Here is a 24,582-nt window from a genome sequence, read left to right on the forward strand (position 1 = left end):
CTGTTAAAGAGTAAAGATGAAGTGCCAAGTGTTTTTAAAAATTTTTATACCATGATTAAAACACAGTTTGGAAAAGGGATTAAATTTTTTCGGAGTGATAACGGCGGGGAGTTCATTGGAAAAGTACTTAAAGATTTCTTTGTTCAAATGGGAATTGTACATGAGACCTCGTGTGTAGGGACACCGCAACAAAATGGGGTCGCCGAACGGAAAAATAGACACATCTTGGAAATGTCACGAGCACTGTTGTTTGAATATCATGTTCCGACAAAATTCTGGGATAAATCAATCCTTATGGCAGTATATGTATTAAATCGATTACCCACAAAGATCAATAATTTCCAAACTCCTCTAAAAACATTAGAAAAGCATCACTCCATTCCATCGGTTCTTAGTCTGACACCAAAAATATTCGGGTGTGTTGCATATGTCCACGTACCAAAAACACAACGCTCAAAACTTTCACCTTATGCTGTACGGTGTGTGTTTCTCGGTTTTGGGCAGAATCAAAAAGGGTATAAGTGCTTTGATGTAGACTCTCGAAAATGGTACGTTACGATGGATGTTACGTTCATGGAACATGAGGCATTCTTTAAACCCACCATACAATCGGATCAGGGGGAGAACAGTAGTGAATCCAATGTATGGAAGAACAAGGATTTATTAAGTTTTCAGGGATGGACCCCTGGTTGTGAACAGTATGGCCAGGATGGCGTTTCTGGTACTGATAAATCAGATGGAAATGGTAATGGAACTGATGAATCGGATGGAGATGGTAATGGGGCTACGGATGGAAATAAACCACTAGAAATGTACTCTAGAAACAAAAACAGAGCAGTCTTTGGAATGGAAAGTGAAAATGAAGAAGTGATACAACCCAATGAAGAACCACAAGGCCCAATGTCTCCTGAGGATCAGCTTCAGGTAAGTCTTCCTACCTCTAAGTATACGTTACCAGTCAGATGCAATAGGGGTATACCACCTAAACGGTATGAACCAGATGAAGATAGGCATAAAAAGAGCAAATACCCCATTGCAAATTTCGTAGATACCAAATCTTTATCTGGACCTGTAAAAAGGTTTAATGAGAACTTATTGTCCTGTAAGATACCAGAAAATGTAGATGAGGCAAAATCTGATCCGAATTGGTCACAAGCTATGGAAGCTGAAATGAGTGCATTATATAACAACAAAACTTGGACTTTGGTGGAACTACCACAAGGGAAAATACCTGTAGGGTGCAGATGGGTGTTTTCAATTAAGTACAATGCTAATGGGGAGATTGACAGATACAAAGCGAGACTGGTTGCGAAAGGGTATACACAAACACAGGGTATAGATTTTCAAGAAACTTTCTCACCCGTAGCTAAACTAAATACCATTCGAGTTTTGTTGTCTCTTGCAGCTAATTTAGACTGGCCTTTGCACCAATTTGATGTGAAGAATGCTTTTTTACATGGAGAGCTGAAAGAAGAAGTGTACATGGAGCAACCCCCAGGATACAAAAGTACAAATGCCAAGCCGATGGTGTGTAAATTGAACAAAGCGCTGTACGGATTGAAGCAATCCCCACGTGCCTGGTTCGGCAGATTTTGTAGAGCAATGCAAAGCTACGGATTCAAACAATGTGACTCTGACCACACATTGTTCCTGAAAAGAAACCAGGAGAAGTTGACAGCCTTAATCATTTATGTCGATGACATGATAGTGACGGGAAATGACACACAAGAAATTGCAACTCTGGAAAAGAAACTCTCAGGTGAATTCGAGATGAAGAATTTGGGAGGATTGAAGTATTTTCTTGGAATTGAGGTAATGCGATCAAGACAAGGTATTGTATTATCTCAAAGAAAATACATTTTGGATCTACTCGCAGAGATTGGAATGCTGGACTGTAGACCAGCTGATACACCTGTAGTTCAAGGGGTTAAATTAGGAGAATTTCCAGACCAAGTACCAGCTAACAAAGAGAGGTACCAAAGGTTGGTAGGAAAGTTGATCTATCTAGCACATACAAGGCCGGATATAGCCTATGGGGTTAGTGTGGTAAGTCAGTTTATGCACAACCCAAGTGAAGACCACATGGACGCAGTCATGCGAATAATACGATATCTGAAGGGATGCCCAGGCAAGGGTATAACTTTCAAGAAGAATGGACACCTTGATGTTTCAGGTTTCACTGATGCTGATTGGGCAGGGAGTGTAAGTGATAGAAGGTCCACAGCAGGTTACTTTACCTTTGTCGGAGGTAATCTAGTAACTTGGAGAAGTAAGAAACAAAGTGTTGTAGCACTCTCTAGTGCAGAAGCTGAATTCAGAGGAGTTGCGAAGGGAATATGTGAATTATTGTGGTTGAGGAGGTTACTCGGAGAATTGGGATTCGCACCTACTCAGGCAATGGACTTATATTGTGACAGTCGACCTGCGATTGATATCTCTCACAACCCGGTACAGCATGACAGAACTAAACATGTGGAGATAGATCGACATTTTATAAAGGAGAAACTGGAATCAAATGTCATTCAAATGGTGCATGTGAGATCAGGGGAGCAACTCGCAGACATATTAACGAAGGCTGTCATGAGCAAAACGTTCACCAGCATAATTGACAAGTTAGGTATGCAAGATGCTTACATACCAACTTGAGGGGGAGTATTGGCATATGCAGCGATGTGTATCTTTTCAGAGATGGAAGGAATACCGCAATCATCCTAGAGAAGGAAGAGAATATCACATATTCAATTTTATTCTATATTTAGCAATGTATAGGATACAGAATATAGTGTGACAGATGTAATTTATTTTTTCCTAAGATAGCTACCATAGCTGATAAATAAGTGATAGAACATGAGAAGAAATGATCTGAATATTGTAATAGGTTTTAACCTCTGATCAATAATATCTGGGCGGGAGGGGAGATTCTTGGGAGTCTTGTGTTTTGTATTTACTATTCTGATTTGAGACAGTACATTCGTATAAATTTTATTGTTTATACCACCCTTAATATTATCATTATTTTAGTTGTGCTATAGTGCAACTGTTTATGTTTTTTTTTTTTTTTTCATTTCCCTTTGATTAGTTTCATTTCCATTATCTAATTTTGGTTTTAATGTTCCTTTTCTATTGTCTTCAAATTCTTTATTTGATTTTGATTGTATATGTTAATTGCATTAATGGTGACAACTAATATCTACCCCATATAAAGTAACTAATTTTGTTCTTTTTTTTTTTTTTCAATTTTGATGTCATGTAAGTTATACTTTTGGTACATCAATCATATAACGCATATACTTCATATTTTATGTATCCATTGATTGTTATATTAAATTTAAATAATATACTTAAAGGTAGAAATATCTATGAGGTTTAGACTTATATATTTTAGTTACAATTTTTTTTATAATAGTTTTAAGTAGTCTCCAGATAAAGTTGACCGCCAATTGATTAGAAAAAAAAGGTAACATTGACAAAGAATGAAAGTTTAAAAATCTATTAAATTCTTAAAAAAAAACTATTTTTAAGGTTTAGAGGTTTAGTGTCTTCAAAGTCAAAGTTAAAAAATCTATTAGACTTGAACACTTTTGAAAATTTTAAAGATTTATTTGAAACAAAATTGAAAGCTTAGAAACCTAGCTGTTAGACAAACATGAACATTAAAAAGTGGTCGAACTATTGATACTTGGCAAGTTTGATTGATGTCTTTAAGTTTCATGTTAATTATATTGTAGTGACTAATTTTTTTTTTTTTTTTAAATATCAAAATAAGCTTAGTCGTTTGAACTAATTGAACTCTTTCTCTTGATTACATCTTTTCACTGCTGGTAGTTTATTTTTCCAAATCTAGACCATTTCAATATGGAAAAATGTTAATCCAATATTCATATTTTATTTAGCTTTTTGTTTTCTATTATCTTTATTATATTAAATGTGTTACCATATGTACATAGGACCAAGAATCCACCTTCTAATCTTAATTAATATTAATTGAAAGTTGATTGTGCGACAAATTGAGAATGCACACTTTATTATATTATTTTCCTACGAGAAAGCACAACGAGTACACTACTACAAAAAATGAATTCTCTTGACGATGTTAAACTATAAAAAATTATTATTTTAGCGATTTTAAAACCGTCATTGAAGTCAGTGTCAAGAAAGTCAAAGTTCTTGACGGTTGACAAAAATGTCAAAAATAGTGAATGTTGACAATTTATAACCGTCTAGTATACAATTTTTTATGACGGTTTAAAACTGTCAAGAATATAGGTGTTCATGACAATTTAAAACCGTCAAGAATATGAGTATCCATGACAAAAAATCGTTAAGAATATGAATATATATGACATTTAATAACTGTCAAGAGTAAGCTTTTTCATGACATTTTATAACCGTTAAGAAAATGATTATTTATGACATTTAAAAACTGTCAAGAATGCAATTGCTTATGACATTTTAAAACCATCAAGCATTTATATATATATATATATATATATATATATATATATATATATATATAATTGTAATTCAATTATATTTTTGTTCTTATGCTCCTATTGATTTTGTATAATGGTCCAACAATTGTTCCACAAATGCATATAAACGACAATATTCATCAAATATAAAACCTTCAAACATATCATTTCTAAAACTTTGCAAATATTAGAACTTTCATATATAACAATAACATAGATGATGTTTTTACAAAGAAACTAAGTACACGAAATCTATCGAATTTTCCTAAAGGGACAAATATAATCAAAATAGAAACTAAATCTTGGTAATATATTTTTATAAAGAAACTAAATACAACAAGAGATTGTCATGAATAACGAAATTACAACAAGTCTTCTCACTAACCAAACATCAATCACTTTTTTGGTAGCTTCATCACTACAGTAGATCGATCTGGTACAAGACCTAATAAAAACACAATAGTTTTCAAGAGTTACAAAGTAGGTTCAACACTTTAGTACAAGAGGTTAAAATGATCAAAGTGAAGCTTGAGAACCAAAAACTAAAGGGAGTAACACAATCCACCAACTAAATAAAACATATCATGTAATATAATTCATGTATAAGAGGTTCCTAGAAAGTGTTTGAGTGACACTCTCGCTCTCCAAACAAACTAAATGACCCAGCTTGATCCCTGTTCAGTATTTGATGCTTTATATCTTCATTTCAAAATTCAAATTGTAAACAAAAATAGGAATTAAAAAAGAAGATTCAACCATAACACAAACGAAAGCTCCAAACCTACCTCAGAATAGCTAAAGGAGTAATGTTAGCATTGTATAACTAAACAAACACATGTTTTTCTACACAATTATAATTATAATGCGAGAGGGTAAGACAAAATGGAATTGCAAATCTAAGGTGGTCAAACCTCTAATACTTCGAACTATAAATTTCTTTCAGCACAATCAAACAAAAAGTCAATACAAAAATATGCATAAATCACAACAAACTGATTCCAAGCAAAATTTTAAAGCTGCCACCATTTGATATAGCAATCGTGAAATTATTTGTTCTGTTGAGAAAAATCCCATTTGACATAGCACACATTCACATAAACACTCATGCATACAATCATATATACTAAAAGATTACGCAGTTAAGGTCAACCAACCCCAAATTCAGTATACAAACATCAAGAAAATCTAAATTGAATACAGAATAACCAACAAGAAAAGTCATAAATCTTACCGAAATTCTGTCGGGGTATTTTTATCTAATTCGGGCTACATCAGCATGTCTCTTTTCTGCAAAAAAAAAAACAAAACAAAAAAAAAACAAAAACATATATGATTTTGATTTGAAAAAGAGATTATAAAAATACAGGATTCCATAGAAAGCTCAAGAATATATATACCAAAATCATTCTCTTGCTTGAAAGTGATTGAATCAACAATCAATCATAATCGATATAAAATTCATCACAAAACTAATGTAAAATAATTTCTTGTACTTTGGTTCCAATAGAAGCATAATGTAAACAAATTTACTACTTTACTTAGAATGGAACAACATAAAGTGAATATCATCCACAGGGAATGAACAAGTAATGTTAGATCTATAAAACTGGTATTCTGCTCCCATATCAAATAAAGTTATATCACCATCTTCCAATGTCTGTATTAAGATAGATAAATTTTCAACTTAGTATGCTTCACAAAAGATTCAATAAGGAAGTTAGAATCATTAGTGTCCACTTCGAAAGGTCATTTATTTCAATTATGCTATTACAAATCCTTAAGAGATACTTCAAGAGTTTTATGGGTTATTTATGAGAAAAAAAAAAAAAAAAAACAGAAACAAGCGAAAGAAAGGTAGATAAATTTGACCTTGAGTAGTGGTGATGAGCTTGTAAACTTAGGCCAAGAACATAGCCGCATCATCTACTCTACAAAAATGATGTAAAAAGTCACTGTAATAATAGTTTTGATTTCAAAGATTTTTTCTTTCAAAATTTACTAGCTAGCAAGAAATTGAAGAATGAATAGGAGAACATACCCAAGCAAATCTAGAGAGACTAAAATCTTTATAAGCATAGTAATATGAAAATTTTCCAAATCCAATCATCCACATGTAGGAGCAACACATACACACAATGCACATTGTAAATTTCTCTTGCATTAAAGTAATGGTATACATCAGAAAAATTACCTATTGAGGAATAAAAAAGTTGAAGTTACCACTTGTACTTTGTAAACAACTTCACATTAAGACCGACAATATTAGAGATGAAAATAAAACAAAACATAAATAAGAAACATGCTTCACTAAATTTAAATATGCTGGTTGATGTGAACAACTAACATATAAACCACTGCTTGTAAATGGATGCAAATTTGTTGAAACTTATTTCAAACATACACACATATTGGTAAAAAACTGTGCTTTCATCGAGGGACATGAAGAAAAGGCTAATAAATATGCGTACGAGTCACTGACAAAGAACAACAAGAAGAAGAAAATTCATGTGTTCTTTCTCTGTTTTGGATGTGTTTTTTCTTTCTAATCAAGGAATATGATTTTATTGTTTCTAAAATTTAGACATGGTTTTGAAAAAGTTCACAAAAATTAAAGAGATAAGAAATGAAAAGAAGTAATTAAAGTAGTCATCGGTTACTTTTGTTTTTCAAATCAAGAAATTTTCAAGAATGGAAAGAAGGATACAAATATCTATATGTTAGTGTCAATCCGAAATAGACCCAATAGAAGTGACGATACATACTTACCTAAGGAGTATTGAGTATTCTGGTATAGACGTCGGCCAAAGGACTGACATTTTTGGTGAAGAAACTTGAAGTTTTCGGTCTTCTTCTTTTCGAACGGCAGTTTAGGCTGGTATACAGTGGACGGCGGATGGCGGAAATGCGAGGGACGGCTACTTCTTGAACGGGAACGATCTTGAGTTTTTGAACGAGAATAATGGGAAGAACGGATGAAGGGAAGAACAGGAAGAACGGATGAAGGGAAGAATCAACATTTCTTAATTTTGTAAAAAATATATTTTTTTAAAAAAGTAGTAAAATATTGAAACAAAACATTAAAAATATTTATAAAATATATCAAAATCTATAAAAGAATTCGTACCTCATTGATTAAGTGTTCTTTTTTTTCTTACCATAACTCGTAAATAGTTCTTTTTTATATATCATATCCAAAAAAAACATAAAATGGAGTAAAATATGAATAATAAAGGGATCTTTTAAAAAATATAAAAAAGCGGCAAAATATTTACACTGTATAGAACAATTTCGAAAATAGAAAAAGTCCAGAGTCCCATCGTGTAAAATACCAAAAATGCCCCGTCAACTACGCCGTCAACAACGCGCGCCTAATATATTTGCGATCGTTTAGATTTGGCTACTGTTTGGTACACGATCGTTTAGATATGACTACAATTTATTTTTCAATTATGTCGTTTAATTTTGTTAGACGATCGTTTAATTTGGTTATGTTTAAATTTAGTTACACGATCGTTTATATTTAATCGTTTAGATTTGGGGACACGATTTTTTTTTTCAAAACTTGGTACACGATCGTTTAGATTTGACTAAACAATTTTTTTAAATTCTTTTACTACACGATTGTTTAGATTTTTGTACACGATCGTTTAGCTATATCGTTTAGGTTTGACTAAACGATTTTTTCAAATTCTTATGCTACATCGTTTATTTTTTTATACGATCGTTTAGATTTGGCTAAATGACTTTTTTAATTCTTTTGGTACACGATCGTTTAGATTTGTCTACCCATGATTTATTTTTTTTACACGATCGTTTACATTTGGCTACTCCAATCTGAATGATTTTTTTTTCAAGATTTTTTATACACAATTTTTTAGATTTGCTTTTTTTTTTTTTTTGTACACGATCGTTTATATTTGGTTATCCAAATTCAAACCACGTAAAAAAAGAAGAGAAAAAGAAGAAAGATAATGGAAAGAATTCATAGTGAAAAAAAAGGAAAAGAAGAAAGACGATGGAAAGATTAAACGACGTAAAAAAGAATCAGAAAAGAAGAAAGACGAAGAAAATATTAAACGATGTAAAAAAGAATAAAAAAAAAAGAAAGACATTGAAAGAAATCGCAAAATCAGAAGAAAGACAATGGAAAGAAATCGCAGCGGAAAAAAAAAAGACAATAAAAGGATTTAAAGAAGTAAAAAAGGAATTGAAAAATAAGAAAGATAATGAAAAAAATAGCAAAAAAAAAGAGATTAAAAGAAGAAATATGATGAAAGAAATCGCAAGAGGAAGAAAACGATTTCATCGCAAGGAAGTGAAAAAGATGGAAGGACAAACCTGAAATATTTAAAAAATGACTAACTTTATAGACTTTGTTACACGGGTCGTAAGTAGTTTGCTATTTTGATACATGTATGTAAGTTTTCGAATAATAAACCTTTTATTAATATATCCTTCAAAATTTCTATAAAACTCAAAACTTGAAATTTTATAACCGTTGTTTCTATATTTTTTTTTAAAATAAAAGATCTTTTTAGAAGTTGACAAATTTGAACTCGATCTTTTTAAGTACATAAATATGTCAAATATAAATATATATCCTTTTGTTGTTGTTATTATGTGCTTGCTTTGCTGTTCATAAAATGTGACAGAAAACAAACAAATGCCATAAATTTAAATGTGGTTGAGAAAAATAAATGCCATTTCTTACTCCACCATGAGTACGGTTATGTGTTATTGTGTTGAGTTTGTGTGGAGGATGCCTTTACCATTGAAAACTCCTTTACCCTAAACCTAATTACCCCTATACAAATACATAGCCCTCGTAGCCATGCCAAATTTCAAATTATTTTACTTTTTTTCCTATGATTGAAAAAAAAACAACATTTTTTCGACCATGTTTCACTACTTTTTTAATATTTTCAAGTATAACAAAATTTACTGAAATATGTACCTACTATACTAATATTTTAGAGCCTATGATCTACTAGTATCTATTAGTAATAATCTTCTATGAGTTTATCATTAAAATAATCTAAAATTTATCTGTATTTTAATGTCTAATTATTCAAAATTCTATTACATTTTATTTTATTTACGTGACTGTTAAAGTTATTGCAAATGGTAAAAAGTAGAAAACAAATTGAATGTTTATAAACAATTTTAAGAAGCTAAAAACAGAAAGTTGAAATCCTGTCTGATAGTTTTGAATTTTCAGTGACTTCTAAGAACAAAAATTAGTATATAAAAATTAATTTTTTTTTAGTTTCACCAAAGAAAATTGTTATGGTTATGTATAGCAAAATAAAATATATATATATATATATATATATATATATATATATATATATATAACTATTTATCAAATATAACGAAAGAAATTAAATAAGTAAAAGAGTTCAATAAATTTTATCACATATGGAAATTTTCGTAGATGTAACAAAACCTATAAAGTTAACAATTTTTTTAAATATTTCAGGTTTGCCCTTTCATTTTTCTTTTCTTCTTTGCGATGAAATCGTCTTTCTTATGCGATTTCTTTCATCTTACTTCTATAATTTCTTTCATCGTCTTTCTTCTTTCTTCATCTTTTCTTTCTGCGATTTCTTTCTATCATCTTTCTTATTTTTCGATTCTTTATTTACCTCGTTTAATCTGTCTTTCTTATTTTCCTCTTATTTATTGAAAAGAAAATCATTTAGATTGGAGTAGCCAAATGTAAATGATAGTTTAAAAAAAATAAATAATAAATACCAAAAGAATTAAAAAAATACTGACCAATTTTTTTTAAAAAAAATCATTTAGATTTGGGTCCCCAAATCTAATAACCAAATATAAACGATTACGAAATTAAACGAGGTAACAAAATTAAACTATACACTCGTAAACATAAATTATAGCCATATCTAAACGATCGCGTATCAAACAATAATCAAATCTAAACGATCGCAAATATATCACGCGCGTTGTTGACGTTGACGAGATATTTTTGGTATTTTACATCGTGGGCCTTTGAGTTTTTTCCATTTTTAAAATTGTTTTATAGATTATAAATATTTTTCCGTTTTTTTATATTTTTGAAATATCCATATTTATATTGTTTTGATATTTTGCTATAATTGGAAATGTATTTTTTGTAAATATGATTTTGAATTGTAATTTTTAAAAAAAATTTAAACAACTAAATAAAAAGAGTCAATAATCACGAGGGATGCTTATCATTTCTTAGGTATAATACAAGTTTAATTATTCAAATAAATTTAGTTGAACGATAACTGAAATATGATTGATTTTTCATCCTTCATGAAATTGAAGAAGAACGGGAGGAGAGGTTGGGTGCAAATATTGTTTATTAAAAAGCTTATAATGGTTGAATTAAATTGATAATAACAACTTTGTATAGCTCATCAATTAATGCAATAACTTAAATGGAAGTTAGGGGGTGTAGTGTGTACTGTGATCATATATCTGTATATAATAAAGTTCAAGTTATCATGAGTTTTAATTTTAATTTTAATTTTTTTTGTTCTCTATAATACTTTAAATAAATTAGGACATTATGCATATGAGCCCATACCACTCTCATCCAACTATTATTATTTTTGGTATGAGTTGGGTCTATCATTTTTAATATAGCTTATCGGTGCATTATTTTCCAAATCACAGATTTTTAACCTTTAATAATAAATATATTGGGTTTCATCAATTATATTCTTTGTAAACAACTTTAACTAATTAACAAGTTTTCTCACCTCAAAAATAATGTTATCATTAATATATATATATATATATATATAATTAACTAAAAGAAGAAAATTTTAATAGTTCATAGTTTGAAGTTGAGTCTCTATCTTGTACGCACGAAACTTGTACATTTTACCTAAATATAAGAACATTTGCATGTTTAGATAGAGGAAAAAGATATCTTATGGTAATAACATTTGACGCATTATTTAATGATATCTTTTATTTTATTTTATAATATCACACAATTTTGTAATGTTTTTCTTTTAATTTATTGCTTTTTTAACTCTTTTGCATATGACAGATATATTAATATAGTATAAGAAATTTTATATAATTTGAGAAAAGGTAATTAACACATGGTTCTAATTAAGATTTTAAAAATGAAAATTTATTGTTTTTGGCTTGATAAAAATTCAAAAAAAAATCCCATTATTGGCCCCTTCAAACTAAAATTTAGTTATATATGATATTAATTAAACTAAACGCTAACTTTCTTTAAATCAAATAAACTGAATTTGAAACTTTAACGTGTTTTCAAGAACGTAGAAACGTGGAGGGATGAGGACTTGACATTGATATAATTTATAGAAAAGCTTGCTTTGAGGATGAAATGACATAGAAATGTGTGTGGACTGAATTCAATTTGTCATTAATAATATTATGGTCACTTCTTCATCATAAAGAAAAACCCTAATTTATTAACCTCCTTCAATTGCACTGTGCAACTTCAACCACCACCATTAAAGCAAAGCAACCACACCACTTAAACCATCAAACCTTATAATTCCACCAACTAAATTTACATAAACACACTTTCCCACAGCTTCTTCTTCTTCTTCTTCTTCTTCTTGTTTTTTAAAGATAAAGAAAAAAGATTATTTTCCATATGGACAACAAATACACCAATAATAATCCTCCCGGGCTGAGCTCCTCCGACGACAGCCTCGCCGCCACCGGCATGAGGGCCGCCGATACCTTGCTCCGCCTTGTTCCGATGGGGCTCTGCATCGCTGCGCTTATTGTGATGCTGAAGAACTCTGAGGCGAACGATTATGGCTCTGTCGCTTATTCCGACCTCGGAGCTTTCAAGTATATATGTTTTATTTATCTTTTTAATATTGTATATAAAATAACCAATAATTAGTAGAGGGAAGGGAGGGTGAGTTCTTTAGTTTTTTTTCTTTTTCTTTTCCTTCTTTTTCTAATATTTTAAATTATTACTTCATTTCCACCCAATATACTTCTTTTTTTTTTTTTTTTTCTTTTTTCTTAAGGCCTTCACTTTTTTAAAAAGAAACTTCATATCAATTGTTTGATCAATTTTTTTTAGTTTTAAAATTTAGCTTCATTTGTATAGATGTAGAAATAGTATATGTAAGTTTAAATAATTTTCAAAATATATAACAAAAAAAAAATACAATTGTTTAAGTTGTATCCAACTATTAGGTTTTTATTTTTAGTTTATGAAAATTGAGGTTGATATATCTCTAAATTTCGTGGTTTACCATTTAATTCCTATCCATCCCCTGAAAAAGAAAAAAAAAATTGAAAACTAAAATAAGAGTAGTAATTTTTATTTTTATTGTTTCAAATTTTAGTTTATAATCCAACTTTTTTACTTGAATATAATATTAAAAAAATGGAAATAAAATGGAACAAAAAATAGAAAATCAAATAATTATGAAACTGAGGTTTTAGTTATTCTTTTTCAAAGAAAAAAAAACCTTCTTCTTGTATTATGTATGCATGAATAATTAAATTCTTGTCCAAATGTGAAAGAAAAAAGAATTATTTAAAAAATAATTAAAAAAACATGTTACTTAGCTTAAAGATCACTAAAAAAATATTCATTACAATTTTTTTTTTTTACAAAAAGTAAACATTTTGTTGCTATTTTTGACCCTTCCCCTTAGAAAACTCAAAATTCTTTTTTGCATAGTAACTGATAAGAAATAAAAAAAAAATTAAAATTAGATGGGAAAACTGAAATTGATAAATAATAATGATTTATATTTAGAAATTGAATTTGGATGTTAATTAATATGTGTGAATATGTGTAGGTTTTTGGTGCATGCAAATGGGATATGTGCTGGCTACTCCTTTTTGTCGGCGGCGGTGGCTGCCATGTCTCCTCCTTCTACCATTTCTAAAGCTTGGACTCTCTTCTTCCTCGATCAGGTTTTTTCCATATTCTAATTTTCACACTTCATATTTATAAATATTGGATGTGGAACTCATACATAAATTATTTGATTATATCCTTAATTAAGTAGTTTTCCTGTGATAAAATTTCTTACAATTTATATGGTTTAGTATTGTTTTAGGTTTAACTTAAATACTACTTGATTAGTTTTACTTTGTACCTTCAACAACTTTCACTTCACTTTTGGTAATTTGAACTCTCAAACTTCAGTTCACTTTAGTGAAATATTTTATATAATATTTATTTTGTTTTATATATATAAATAAATTTTTTTTCGTCCTTTCATTTTCATTTTCATTTTCATTTTCATTTTATTTCGAAGGGAATAGAATTAACCCTTATAAAAAAGTAAGAAAACCAAAATTAAAAGTACTAAATGGGACCAAAAGAGTATTTATACCTATTTTTTGTTACTCTCCCTCCTAATGGAAAGTTTATGAAGTCATAAGTGAAATTAAGTGTTAAAAGTATGGATATAAAATATATTTAGCTTATTTCATCAACTTAAAGCTTTAGATTGATATGATATCATAACATGAAAGTGATAAAGTTTAAATATATATATCAACTTATTATTATAAAGCAGAAAACTTTTAGATTGATTATTTGTGATTTAACTTGATACTAGAACAGAATAGGAATCTCTCTTGTGGACGAACAGTCCACAAGTGAAGAAAAGTATTAAATTATTGTACTCGTTACATTTACAATAACACATTAGGGTCGTGGTTATTGTATATTTTGATGAATAGAGTTTTGTTTAATCACGTTGCATATCTCGATGGGTAGTTATTGACGTACCTAACCCTAGCGGCGGGGACGGTATCGACGGAGGTGTTGTACCTAGCCTACAATGGAGACACAGAAATAACATGGAGTGCAGCCTGTGGGACATTTGGGAAATTTTGCAGCAAAGCTACAGCTTCAGTTGTGATAACCTTTATTGTGGTAGCTTTTTATGCTTTCATTTCCATTTTATCTTCATACAAACTGTTTAGTAGATACAATGCTCCATTGCCTCATCCTAATTCCAAGCAACAGCTTCAAATGCCAGTCTTCCATGGTTAGATTTTACCCTTAACCTAAATTTATCTATTTGCTTTTCTTTGCTAGGCTTTCTTTATACTCTCTCCCTCTTGATCATCATCTACTACGGTGCAATTGTATAAACTGTTGTTAAGAACTTTTAAGGTTTTCAATAATAATCATCACTTTGGTTTTTGTTTAAATGGTTAGTTATTTGTTTGTGTGATTGGATTATGTTATTATTATTATTATTATTTCAACATGGGGTTTGGTTGGTTATTCATTCAGTCTCTTTTGAAACCAAAATCGAGTAAAATAGTAATTAATTTATAATTAAATTGAAGTGTAAAAGTTGGATAAATATATAAGAAAAAGTAGATTAGATTGTTGTGTCATGACAAACAATTGTTACGATTGATCAAGGTGTCAAATCATGTTGCTGGAGTATCGAAATAAGGAATAGAAACAAAAAATGAAGATGCTCATAACAGTGAAATAAGGAATAGAAGCAAAATGAAGATGCACAGAAAAGGGAAAACACAAACTGAATGCTGAGAGGGAGGGCGAAGAGGAGAATGAATGTGAGAATGAGTGAACCGGAAGAGGAGAATGAATGTGAGATACTGAAGACGAGATATCAAAAGAAAATTAATTACTAAATTAATCTTTAAAAAAAGGATTACAAATTTAAATAGATGGGTAATAAAACAAATACCTTTTTATGGCGGAAGCGCGATAATCCGAACGTGACCCGCCTGATCCACGGATGGCGACGGCACTCGTGTGGTGATTATCACCACCTTTTAACGTGCGACAAGGAAAGAAATTGGATAGCAAAGATTACAAATTTAAACGATAGGTACTAAAAATATTACCTTTTTTTGCGCATTTACCTAAAAACAAAATCAAAATGGCCTACCAAACAATGGCCATCACAGCATACTTTGTCACCCCCCTTCTAAATTTTTAAACGTGGGACATGCAAAATTAAAATTTTCCCCATTTCTATTCACGGGCTTAGGCCCACAAATCATTTTCAACCAAAAATACCATGGAAACTTTAAATATCTGTGTAACAAGACTCATAAATTTAGTTATTTTTTAAATATTTTATATTTGTCATTTCATCATTTTATTTTCTCTACTATTTTGAGATTTTTTATGGTTACTCTTCATGTCATTTCTTCCATTTTTATTTTAAGATTTGGATAACCAAATCTATTTCTTTTTATTCTTGTTTCTTATTTTTATTATTGTTTCTTCTTTTTCTTTTTTTAATTTACTGTATCGTCTTTCTTCTTTTTTATTTTTAAACAGGTGTATAAAGAATCTTCAAAAATTGGTTAAACAGTAACCAAAACTAAAAGATTGTGTATAAAGAATATTGAAAAAGTTGGTTAGACATTTAAATTAGAATAACAAAAATTAAAAGATCGTGTATAGAGAATATTGAAAAAATCGTTTATATCCATTTCGAAAAAAACCGTTTAGATTTGGGGTAGCCAATCTAAGCTATCGTGTAGGAAAATCTAAACGATCGTATAACTAAATCTAAACAATCCTGTAGTCAAATCTAAATGATGGCATACCAAATTTTCAAAAAAAAAAAAAATTTAGATTTGGAACCCAAAATCTAAACGATTGTGTAGCTAAATCTAAACGATCGTATATCAAATTTTGAATTTTTTTTAGATTTGGAACCCCAAATCTAATCTAATCGATCATGTAACCAAATTTAAACGATGGTGTAGCCAAATTTAAATGATCTAAACAAATATAACCGATCGTGTATCCAATTAATTAAACGATTGTGTACCCAATTAATTAAACGATTGTGTACCCAATTAATTAAACGATCGTGTACCAAATCGCGTTACCAAATATATTACGCGCATGGTTGACGGGACATTTTTGTAGTATTTTCACGGTGGGCCTCTAAAATTTTTCTATTTTCGGAATTATTCTATACAATGTAAATATTTTGTGGTTTTTTTATATTTTTGAAAAGATCCTAATATACTAATTATAATTTTAGAGATTTAATTGATAAAATGTTTCAAAGTGAGTAATTGATAAAATGGAATAATAAAGTTGTAATATTGGTGGATCATCCCTGTATTGTATGAAAGAAATGGTTTCAAATAGAGACTTTTTGCCTGAGTTATTGGGCTTAAATTCACCAATGAAGAGGGATGTGTCTATGTGTATACAGATTTTAGAATTGTATGTGAGTAAATACTTTGATGAAGCAACCTAGGAATCAACTCCTTGAAAGTTTCAATAAATTGCTCCAAATACTTAAAACATTCAAATAAATGAATTTAAAAAACCAACAAACAAAAATATAGTTTGATATTTGTTTGATTTTTTCATTTTAGTTTTTTCTTTTTAAATTAAACTTATAAAACATTAATCCGTAGAAATTTCCATTTAACTCGCATGATTGGGACTTCGTGGGGACCCACCTCGAACGAAGCAGAAAATCCCTGAACATCCGTAAAATGGTAGGGAGGGAGTGGAAATATGTATATATTTACATACATACATACGTGTATGTATATGTATACATATACACTGTATCATACAATAACAATTTTGAAAACGGAAAAAACTCAAAGGTTCACAAAGAAAAATATAAAAGAATGTCTCGTCAATCACGCTATCAACACCGCATGTAATATATTTGGTGCACAATCGTTTAGATTTGACTATTGTTTGGTACATGGTTACCAAATCTAAACGATTTTTTTTAAGATTCTTTATAGATGATCAATTAATTTGGTTATACGATCATTTAAATTTGATCGTTCAGAATTGGATAACTAAATTTAAACGATTTTTTCTAAGATTCTACGCGATCATTTATATTTGTCTAAAAGATTTAATCTAAACAATTTTTTAGTGTTTGCTAAATGATTTTTTTCAAGATTCTTTTGTACACGATCGTTTATATTTGACTACCTAAATCTAAACCATTTTTTAAAAATTCTTTGTTACAGGATTGTTTAGATTTTGCTATTTTTGTACACGATCGTTTAGATTTGAGTAGCAAAATCCAAATCTAAACGGCGTTTTTTTCAAGATCTTTTATATTTAGTACATGATCTTGAACAACCAAATAACATGAATTTTTTTAAAAAAATTGATCTTTTCACTACAAGAGACGGGGGTACTCCCGACGCACAAATACGTCGGCGAAAATGCAAAGTACGTCGGGAATAGATATCCCGACGTACAAAACGGCGTCAGGAAGAACGTCGGGAGAAATGCGTCGCGAGAGGCTTTCCCGACGCCGTACCAAATCAACGTCGGGAAAACCTGTTTTTCGACGTTTTTTTCCCGACGTAATGAACGTCGGGAAATATTTTTTATATATTTTTTTAAATATTTTATTTTTACTTTTTTCCTTATAATATTTTGCTCAAACATTCACAATGATGTTCGGATTGCTCAAAAAAAATTCGCGACGTTTTGGATTAAATTAAAATAAATTAATAAATATACAAACACAAATTAAAAAAATAGAATTAAAATTAATAATACGAATAAGTTGACAACAACAAAATATAGTTCTCAATATAGAAAAAACATAAACATAATGAAAAATCTCCCAACGAGGTGCGTATGCGCGTCATTCTACACCTTCAATCCTAAAAATGGTATAAAAATAACTAAGTTTAATACATAATCATATATTGCAAAAACTTAAGAATAATAGAGACATATACGACGTACCGCAGAGCTAGGGATCATGTGGTGGTCCCTGTTGTGCACGAGTTAGGTCTTCAATCATCTTTTTCATAGCTTCCACTTGTGAAGCTAATGCTTGGTGATTTCTATCTTGTACTTCAATCCGTTCCAAAGCTTCATGAAGTTTAGCTTGTAATTCAATCTCTTTTTGTGTGGACTGCGAACAAGATGTCGACGAACTGCTTGCACTTGCCGTTCTGCGGGCCTTCGGCTTGGGTCCCCAACCAAGGCCTTTTGAGTAGCCTGGTCGTCTACCCAACACCTGATCGCATATCTCATCCTCAGAGAGTGGCTGACTACCCTCTGGGGTAGGCTGGGATTGGAGTTCCAACATTTGATTCTGCAACAAATTTAAAAATTATGTTAGGTAACGCGCAAAAATATATAATAAAAGTGGATAATTAATAAGGGTATAACTTACATGCGCATCCTCGGCAGCTTGCGACACGAATGTCCCAGCTCGAACGTGTGTTTCCCGGAACAATTCCACACGATCGACCGGCTGCCCTCTTCTTTCAGCGAGCTCATACTGTCATTGTAGAAACGACTTGGACCCGCTACTATGATTGTAAGGCTGCTTCTGTCTAGCAGCCTTGTTTGTCCGTGATTGCTCCTGCATTAAAACAATTATATTGTTTATTTCTTATACATATAAAAACTTGTTATCATAATTAATCATGACAAATACCTGAAATGCACGACTGATATAATGGTCGCAGAGGAAGTGCCAATCCTCATCACGTCCAACCAATGCGTTTGGTGGGTTGGCACGAGCCTCCTCCGGGTCGCTGTACTTTTTGAAATGTCTATGACAGTCGGCCCGGAACTCTTTAAAGGTCGTGAGCATCTGATGCTCAACAAACCTATTCATTGCTTGATCATTGAAATCAAGCACAGACAATCGCTGCACATTACAAACATAACACATTAGATTGGTTAAAGTTAGATATGTTTCAAATGAAATCATATATAAATGTGTAGTGCATTTAATTACCTGGAGGTCGCCCTTGACGACCTCAATGTATTCTCTCCCAACGTCCGTCCACTTAAGACAGCGGACGGGAAATGTCTTTCGCACGCACACGCCTATCGCCTGGTTGAAGCGAACGGCGTGTGGAGAAATAGACTTCTCCGCTCAGGGGGCGATCGTCATCGGGATGCGCCCATTTATTGCAACGTGGCGCTCTAACTCCAAGAGTCAAGACTGCGCACGTCTCCTAGGAGTCGGAGTCGTTTGTTGAGAAGAAGACCCTGCTCAATAAATAGACAATAACATATAAAGTTAGAAACCCCTACATGAAATATTTGTAAGTTAAAAATGAAGAAAATTCTTAGACTCACCCGTATTGTCGCCCACAGATGACGACCCTCCCGCAATGTTATCTAAATCCTCCTCAAACTGGAGGAACATATCGTCCGTCTCCATAAAATTTGATCGTCGATATGACATATCGTCTGTCTCCATAAAATAGTCATCCCAAACATAAACAAATTCAAAACAAAAAAGGCTACCATAACTGCAGGATAGCCATCCCAAACATAAAAAAATTCAAAACAAAAAAGCTACAATAACTGCAGGATAGCCAAAACAAATCTTAACACACATATTACATTCCCAATTCAATTTAACTATTAACTCCCCCCCCCCCCCTCCCCTCCAATTTCAATTTTCAATTCAACTATAAATTCCCCTCCCCCCCCCCCCTAATTTCAATTTTCAATTTAACTTAAACCCCCTCCCTCCAATTCAATTTTAAATTTAACTATACATCCCCCCTAATTCAATTTAACTATTAACCCCCCCCCTCCCCTCCAATTTCAATTTTCAATTTTCAATTCAAATATAAACCCCCCTCCCAATTCAATTTTCAATTTAACAATAAACCCTCTCCCCCAATTCAACCCCCATTCAATTTTATTCAATTTTCTAAAACAAAAATCCTAAACCATTCAAATTTCAAATTTCAAATTTCAATTCAACCACAAATTACACACACTCTATACAAAAATAAATTTAACAAACAAAAATCTATTCCAAAAGAAAATCCTAAACTAATTTTCATAAAAAAAAAAACCCTAAACTAATTTTTATCAAAAAAAACCCTAAAACATAAACTTAAACTAAATAAATTTACATATTTCACTTACCTAAAGTGGCAGACGGCGACGAGGAACAACGGCGAGGGCGGTCGGCGACGGACGGCGGCGGAACAAAAGGAAATTTCAACGGCGGCGACTTCTTCTTCTTCTCCTTTCTTTTTCTCCTCCTCTCGGTTTCGGTTCTGTAATTCACAGAACTGAAACGAATTTAAAGGGGATTTCCCGACGTAGTGACGTGGCGTCGGGAAATCCCTCAAAATGCGTCGGGAAAAACCCTATTCCTGACGCCGCTCCCCGACGCACTGTTCACGACGTCGGGAAAAAACCACTTTTCCCGACGTATTCTTGTCGTCGCCTTCGTGGTGCGTCGGGAAAGATGGTTTTCCCGACGCATCTCCCGAAGCGTTGTTGAGGGCGTCGGGAAAGCCCTTATTCCAGACGTTCTTTATGCCGACGTGCTTTTCGGCGTCGGGAATGCTCCATTTTCTTGTAGTGTTTATATTTGATATGCGATCTTAAACCAAATAACAGTTTGGAAAAAAAGAAGAAAAGGAAGAGAAAAAAGACGATGGTAAGAAAAAAACTGCAAAGGAAGAGAGAACGAAGACCATATAAAGGAAGGGCAAACATAAAATATTTCAAAAAATGGTCACCTTAATGCGCCTTTTCATTTTGTTACACAGACCGTAAATATTTTGTCGGTTTATTATATTTAAAAAAATGAGATAGCAGGCAAGGACAGGGATGGGGAGTGTCATCCCCTCCCCGCCCTGGACATCTTTGCTAATCCTATGGTCAAATCGATTTTACAAGGCTTTTTATTTCCATTAAAAGCTCTATTATTCTCATTAAAAACTTATTTAATTTTTATTATTACTAAAAGCAAAAATCATATATATTTAGTAACTAATTTTGTTTTCTAAAAACAAAAAGGTATGTTTTTAAAAATTTATGCTCTTTATCCATTTTCCCTCGTAATTTTCAAAGCAAAAAAATGAATTCGTCACCAGAGATACTTGTTCCTTAAAAATTAATTTAAAAAAACAAATTAAATGGATTAGCAAGTGGACCTTTAATTATTTGTTTTTTTATAAACTCAATACCAACGTTAGAAAAGTTGTTTATAATTAAGAATTTAGCTACCGAAATCAAATGTCGTTTCTTTAAAAAATGAAAAAGTCATAATAAGAAAAAATAGACCTAAAACAAACATAAATTTTAAAAACTCAAAATTAACGTGAAATTGTATATCGTAATCAATCTCTAAATATTACGTTGGACTTTAATATGTCTTAAAACTCGTAATTTGTAACTTAAAAACATATTTTATTCTAAAATTGCTATCGAGAAATTATTAGTGAAATTAAATACTACAATTTTGAATTCAATGAATTAAGATCTTCATGTTAATGAAGGAGAGGTTTTCCAAATGTTAAAAAACTTTGGGCTTTGTAGTTATTTTTCTTTTTAAAATAAGAAAAATTCTTACTAAATAAATTAAAAATTTCCCAAATTAAACCTTTGACACTCCTTCCATTTCTATCTATATCTCTCTCACAATCCTTAACCCATCGGGTTCCACAGCCCAATTTTTAGTCTGAAGAATAGTGGTAGTCCAGGTTCGTGTTCATGAGAAGATTACGAGCAAATTGGGAGCTACAAAAGTATGATTTCTTAAAATCCTAGTTTTTTTTGTTAAATTAGGAAAAACAAAACATGTTAATTTCTAATTAGCTTAGATGCAATTAGAGTTAATTTGATATGCATTCTGCTGCACATGTCTACTGCTTTCCATCACATTGAATGTCACATGATCCCAACAAAGAGAGAAATCAAATATGATAATAGATCCAATTAAAAGCTTAACCTAACGTTAACTCTTTAGTTTCATTGCTCTATGGTAGTTGAAGGACCGAGGGGAGTGGCAGAAAATGCCAATAGAGTTAAAAATTAAATGAGTTGACAAAGCAAAAAAAAAAAAAAATAGACTTCATAGGTTTCAATTTTGTGGTTACTGCTTATGTGTTGGTAGTAGCACCCATTCTCTCTCAGAAAATGCTTAGTCAAAGTCATGTGCAGTTGGATTCTTTAATGCTTGCACGAGAGTTTTTTGAATCTGTCAGAGAAAAACCGTCAATAAGTATTGCATCACTACAATCCATGATCAAAGAAAAGTTTTGCTAATATGTTTCTTACCGTAGGGCTTGGGATGGTAAAAGAAAAGCAGTAGCCAAAGTGTTTGATGATTGGGATGAGTCGTACAAATTATTATCTAGGTGGTTGTACATGGTGAAGCATGCCAATCTTGGAACAATTGGTGAACGGAGGGTACAGGCCATACCTATCGAAGGTCGTGTGATACTATCATCAGTATTTTAGGCATTTGGTCCCTGTATAGAAACCTTTAGTAGATGTAGGCCACTTATTCAAATCGACAGCACTCACATGCATGGTAAGTATCGAGGAAAGTTATTAATTGCTACATCTATTGATTTGAATGGTCATCGTCTACCATTAGCATTTGCCGTTGTGGAAGAGGAGTCTACAGATTCATGGGGATGGTTTTTACGACATCTAAAACAAGTTGTGACCCACGATGAGGTACGTTTGGTTTCTGATCGACATGCTGACATTATATCAGCGATGAACAATCCAGAGAATGGATGGATAGAATCGAATTGTCATCATAGATTTTGTTTACATCATGTCATCAGTAATTTCTACAAGATGTATAAATTCACACCATTGAAGAATTACGCTTATCGTGCTGGGTGTCAATTCCAAATTCGAAAGTTTGATAAAGTCATTAAGGATCTAATGAGAATAAACAGCAGTTGCATGAGTTTTTTTGATGACATTCCTATAGAGAAGTGGACTCAAGCACATGACGGAGGATTTCGGTATGGGTGGATGACGACGAATCTATCGGAATGCATGAACGGAGTCCTCAAAGGAGCTCGAATGTTGCCGATAAATGCTCTAGCTCAAATTGCATTCTTCAAATGTGTGAGTTACTTTAAAAAAAGGAGAGAGGAAATAAGAGTTACGTTGGAACGTCGAGATAAATACACTGGGTATGGATTTTTCAACTTTACAGTTGGTAATAGATTTTATGGTGTCCATGTTATTCTAACTGCGTCAATTTTCAGATACGCACTTGAAAAAATATTAAAATGGGCTGCAAGATCCAGTAAGTATGAAGTACAATCATATGATCGATCTGAAGGCATATTTCATGTAAAAACTGGACATCACGACTTAAATTCTAAAGGAGAAAATATCCAAAGTGCGTCAATGCGGTACTGTTCGTGTAACAAGTGGTAAGCCTTTGGTATTCCATGTTCACATTTTATGGCAGTTTGTTCATGGTTTAACATGAACTATGAAGGTTTTATTGAGGACTATTATAAAATATCAACTTATGTTGCATGTTATGCTCCTCAGTTTCAACCTATACCACATAAAGATTATTGGATCACACCCACAAATATGTCTGTCTTACATCCAGATCCATCGTTGTTGAGAAAACCAGGTAGACCAAAGAGTTCACGTTATCACAATGAGATGGATTGGACAGAACAAAGTGCTGAACAACGATGCTCATTTTGTGGTCACGTTGGTCGTAACCGACGGAGGTGTACTTTGTTAAGGAGACAGGCACCTGGTAATTAAAGATTTTTGTGTACTCAATATTTTTTTATTGTAAATGTTCAAATATTAGAATATTTGTTACTGAGATTGTAAATAATTTATATTTAATTAAAATTGACTTCTACTTTTTCTTTTTTCTGTTCTTAATGCAAAAAGTAAATTATTATTGTATTGATAATGACATTAAACCCGAGATAATGACCAATTGATCCAAACGTTTTATATGATCAGAACATTCACCAATCAAAAACTATATGGGTTGATCATAATACGCCCGAGATAAATTGTAGACGTGAGGCAGTTGTCTATCGTACTATCTCACTACACCGCAACATACTTCCACTGCTACGTGCTTCAGGATTCTATGAGATTGCCAGATTGGGGTTCATCCAGTTAGACTGACATCTTATCATTGCACTTATTGAGAGATGGAGACCTGAGACACATACATTTCACATGTCGGTTGGAGAGTGCACAATTACATTGCAGGATGTGGAAGTTTTAGTGGGATTACCTGTTGATGGCGAGCCTATTATCGATCATAGGCATGATGATTGGTTGCATGTTTGCCAAGAGTTACTCGGTGTGACCCCACCTCCTGAACAAATTAGGGGTTCGAAATTGAGTTTAACA

General features: G+C 31.7%; 3 protein-coding genes and 2 long non-coding RNA genes across 5 annotated transcripts; 2 read left to right on the forward strand and 3 right to left on the reverse strand.

Moving 5' to 3' along the window:
• Positions 1-4,639: 4,639 nt before the first annotated feature.
• LOC103492989 (uncharacterized) lies at positions 4,640-7,481 on the reverse strand. The gene is made up of 4 exons (XR_007822167.1): positions 7,239-7,481; positions 6,342-6,400; positions 5,704-5,759; positions 4,640-4,917 (listed from the first exon to the last, which is right to left on the reverse strand). It is a non-coding gene; the product is annotated as an uncharacterized LOC103492989 (long non-coding RNA).
• Positions 7,482-11,953: 4,472 nt separating this feature from the next.
• LOC103492990 (CASP-like protein F16) lies at positions 11,954-14,651 on the forward strand. The gene is made up of 3 exons (XM_008453597.3): positions 11,954-12,308; positions 13,280-13,397; positions 14,212-14,651. Exons 1-3 carry the CDS (start codon positions 12,106-12,108, stop codon positions 14,488-14,490), a joined length of 600 nt encoding a protein of 199 aa, XP_008451819.1. The 5' UTR covers positions 11,954-12,105; the 3' UTR covers positions 14,491-14,651.
• Positions 14,652-18,122: 3,471 nt separating this feature from the next.
• Positions 18,123-19,011, reverse strand: LOC127150155 (uncharacterized). The gene is made up of 3 exons (XM_051087046.1): positions 18,887-19,011; positions 18,620-18,811; positions 18,123-18,538 (listed from the first exon to the last, which is right to left on the reverse strand). Exons 1-3 carry the CDS (start codon positions 18,934-18,936, stop codon positions 18,268-18,270), a joined length of 513 nt encoding a protein of 170 aa, XP_050943003.1. The 5' UTR covers positions 18,937-19,011; the 3' UTR covers positions 18,123-18,267.
• A 377-nt stretch (positions 19,012-19,388) lies between these two features.
• Positions 19,389-19,653, reverse strand: LOC127150156 (uncharacterized). Its single transcript, XR_007822168.1, has 2 exons — positions 19,540-19,653; positions 19,389-19,449 (listed from the first exon to the last, which is right to left on the reverse strand). It is a non-coding gene; the product is annotated as an uncharacterized LOC127150156 (long non-coding RNA).
• A 3,090-nt stretch (positions 19,654-22,743) lies between these two features.
• LOC127150404 (uncharacterized) lies at positions 22,744-23,622 on the forward strand. Its single transcript, XM_051088114.1, has one exon. It carries the CDS (start codon positions 22,744-22,746, stop codon positions 23,620-23,622), a length of 879 nt encoding a protein of 292 aa, XP_050944071.1.
• The last annotated feature ends 960 nt before the right edge of the window (positions 23,623-24,582 follow it).

The sequence above is a fragment of the Cucumis melo genome, chromosome 7 (assembly GCF_025177605.1).
Source record: "Cucumis melo cultivar AY chromosome 7, USDA_Cmelo_AY_1.0, whole genome shotgun sequence".
Lineage (NCBI taxonomy): Eukaryota > Viridiplantae > Streptophyta > Magnoliopsida > Cucurbitales > Cucurbitaceae > Cucumis > Cucumis melo.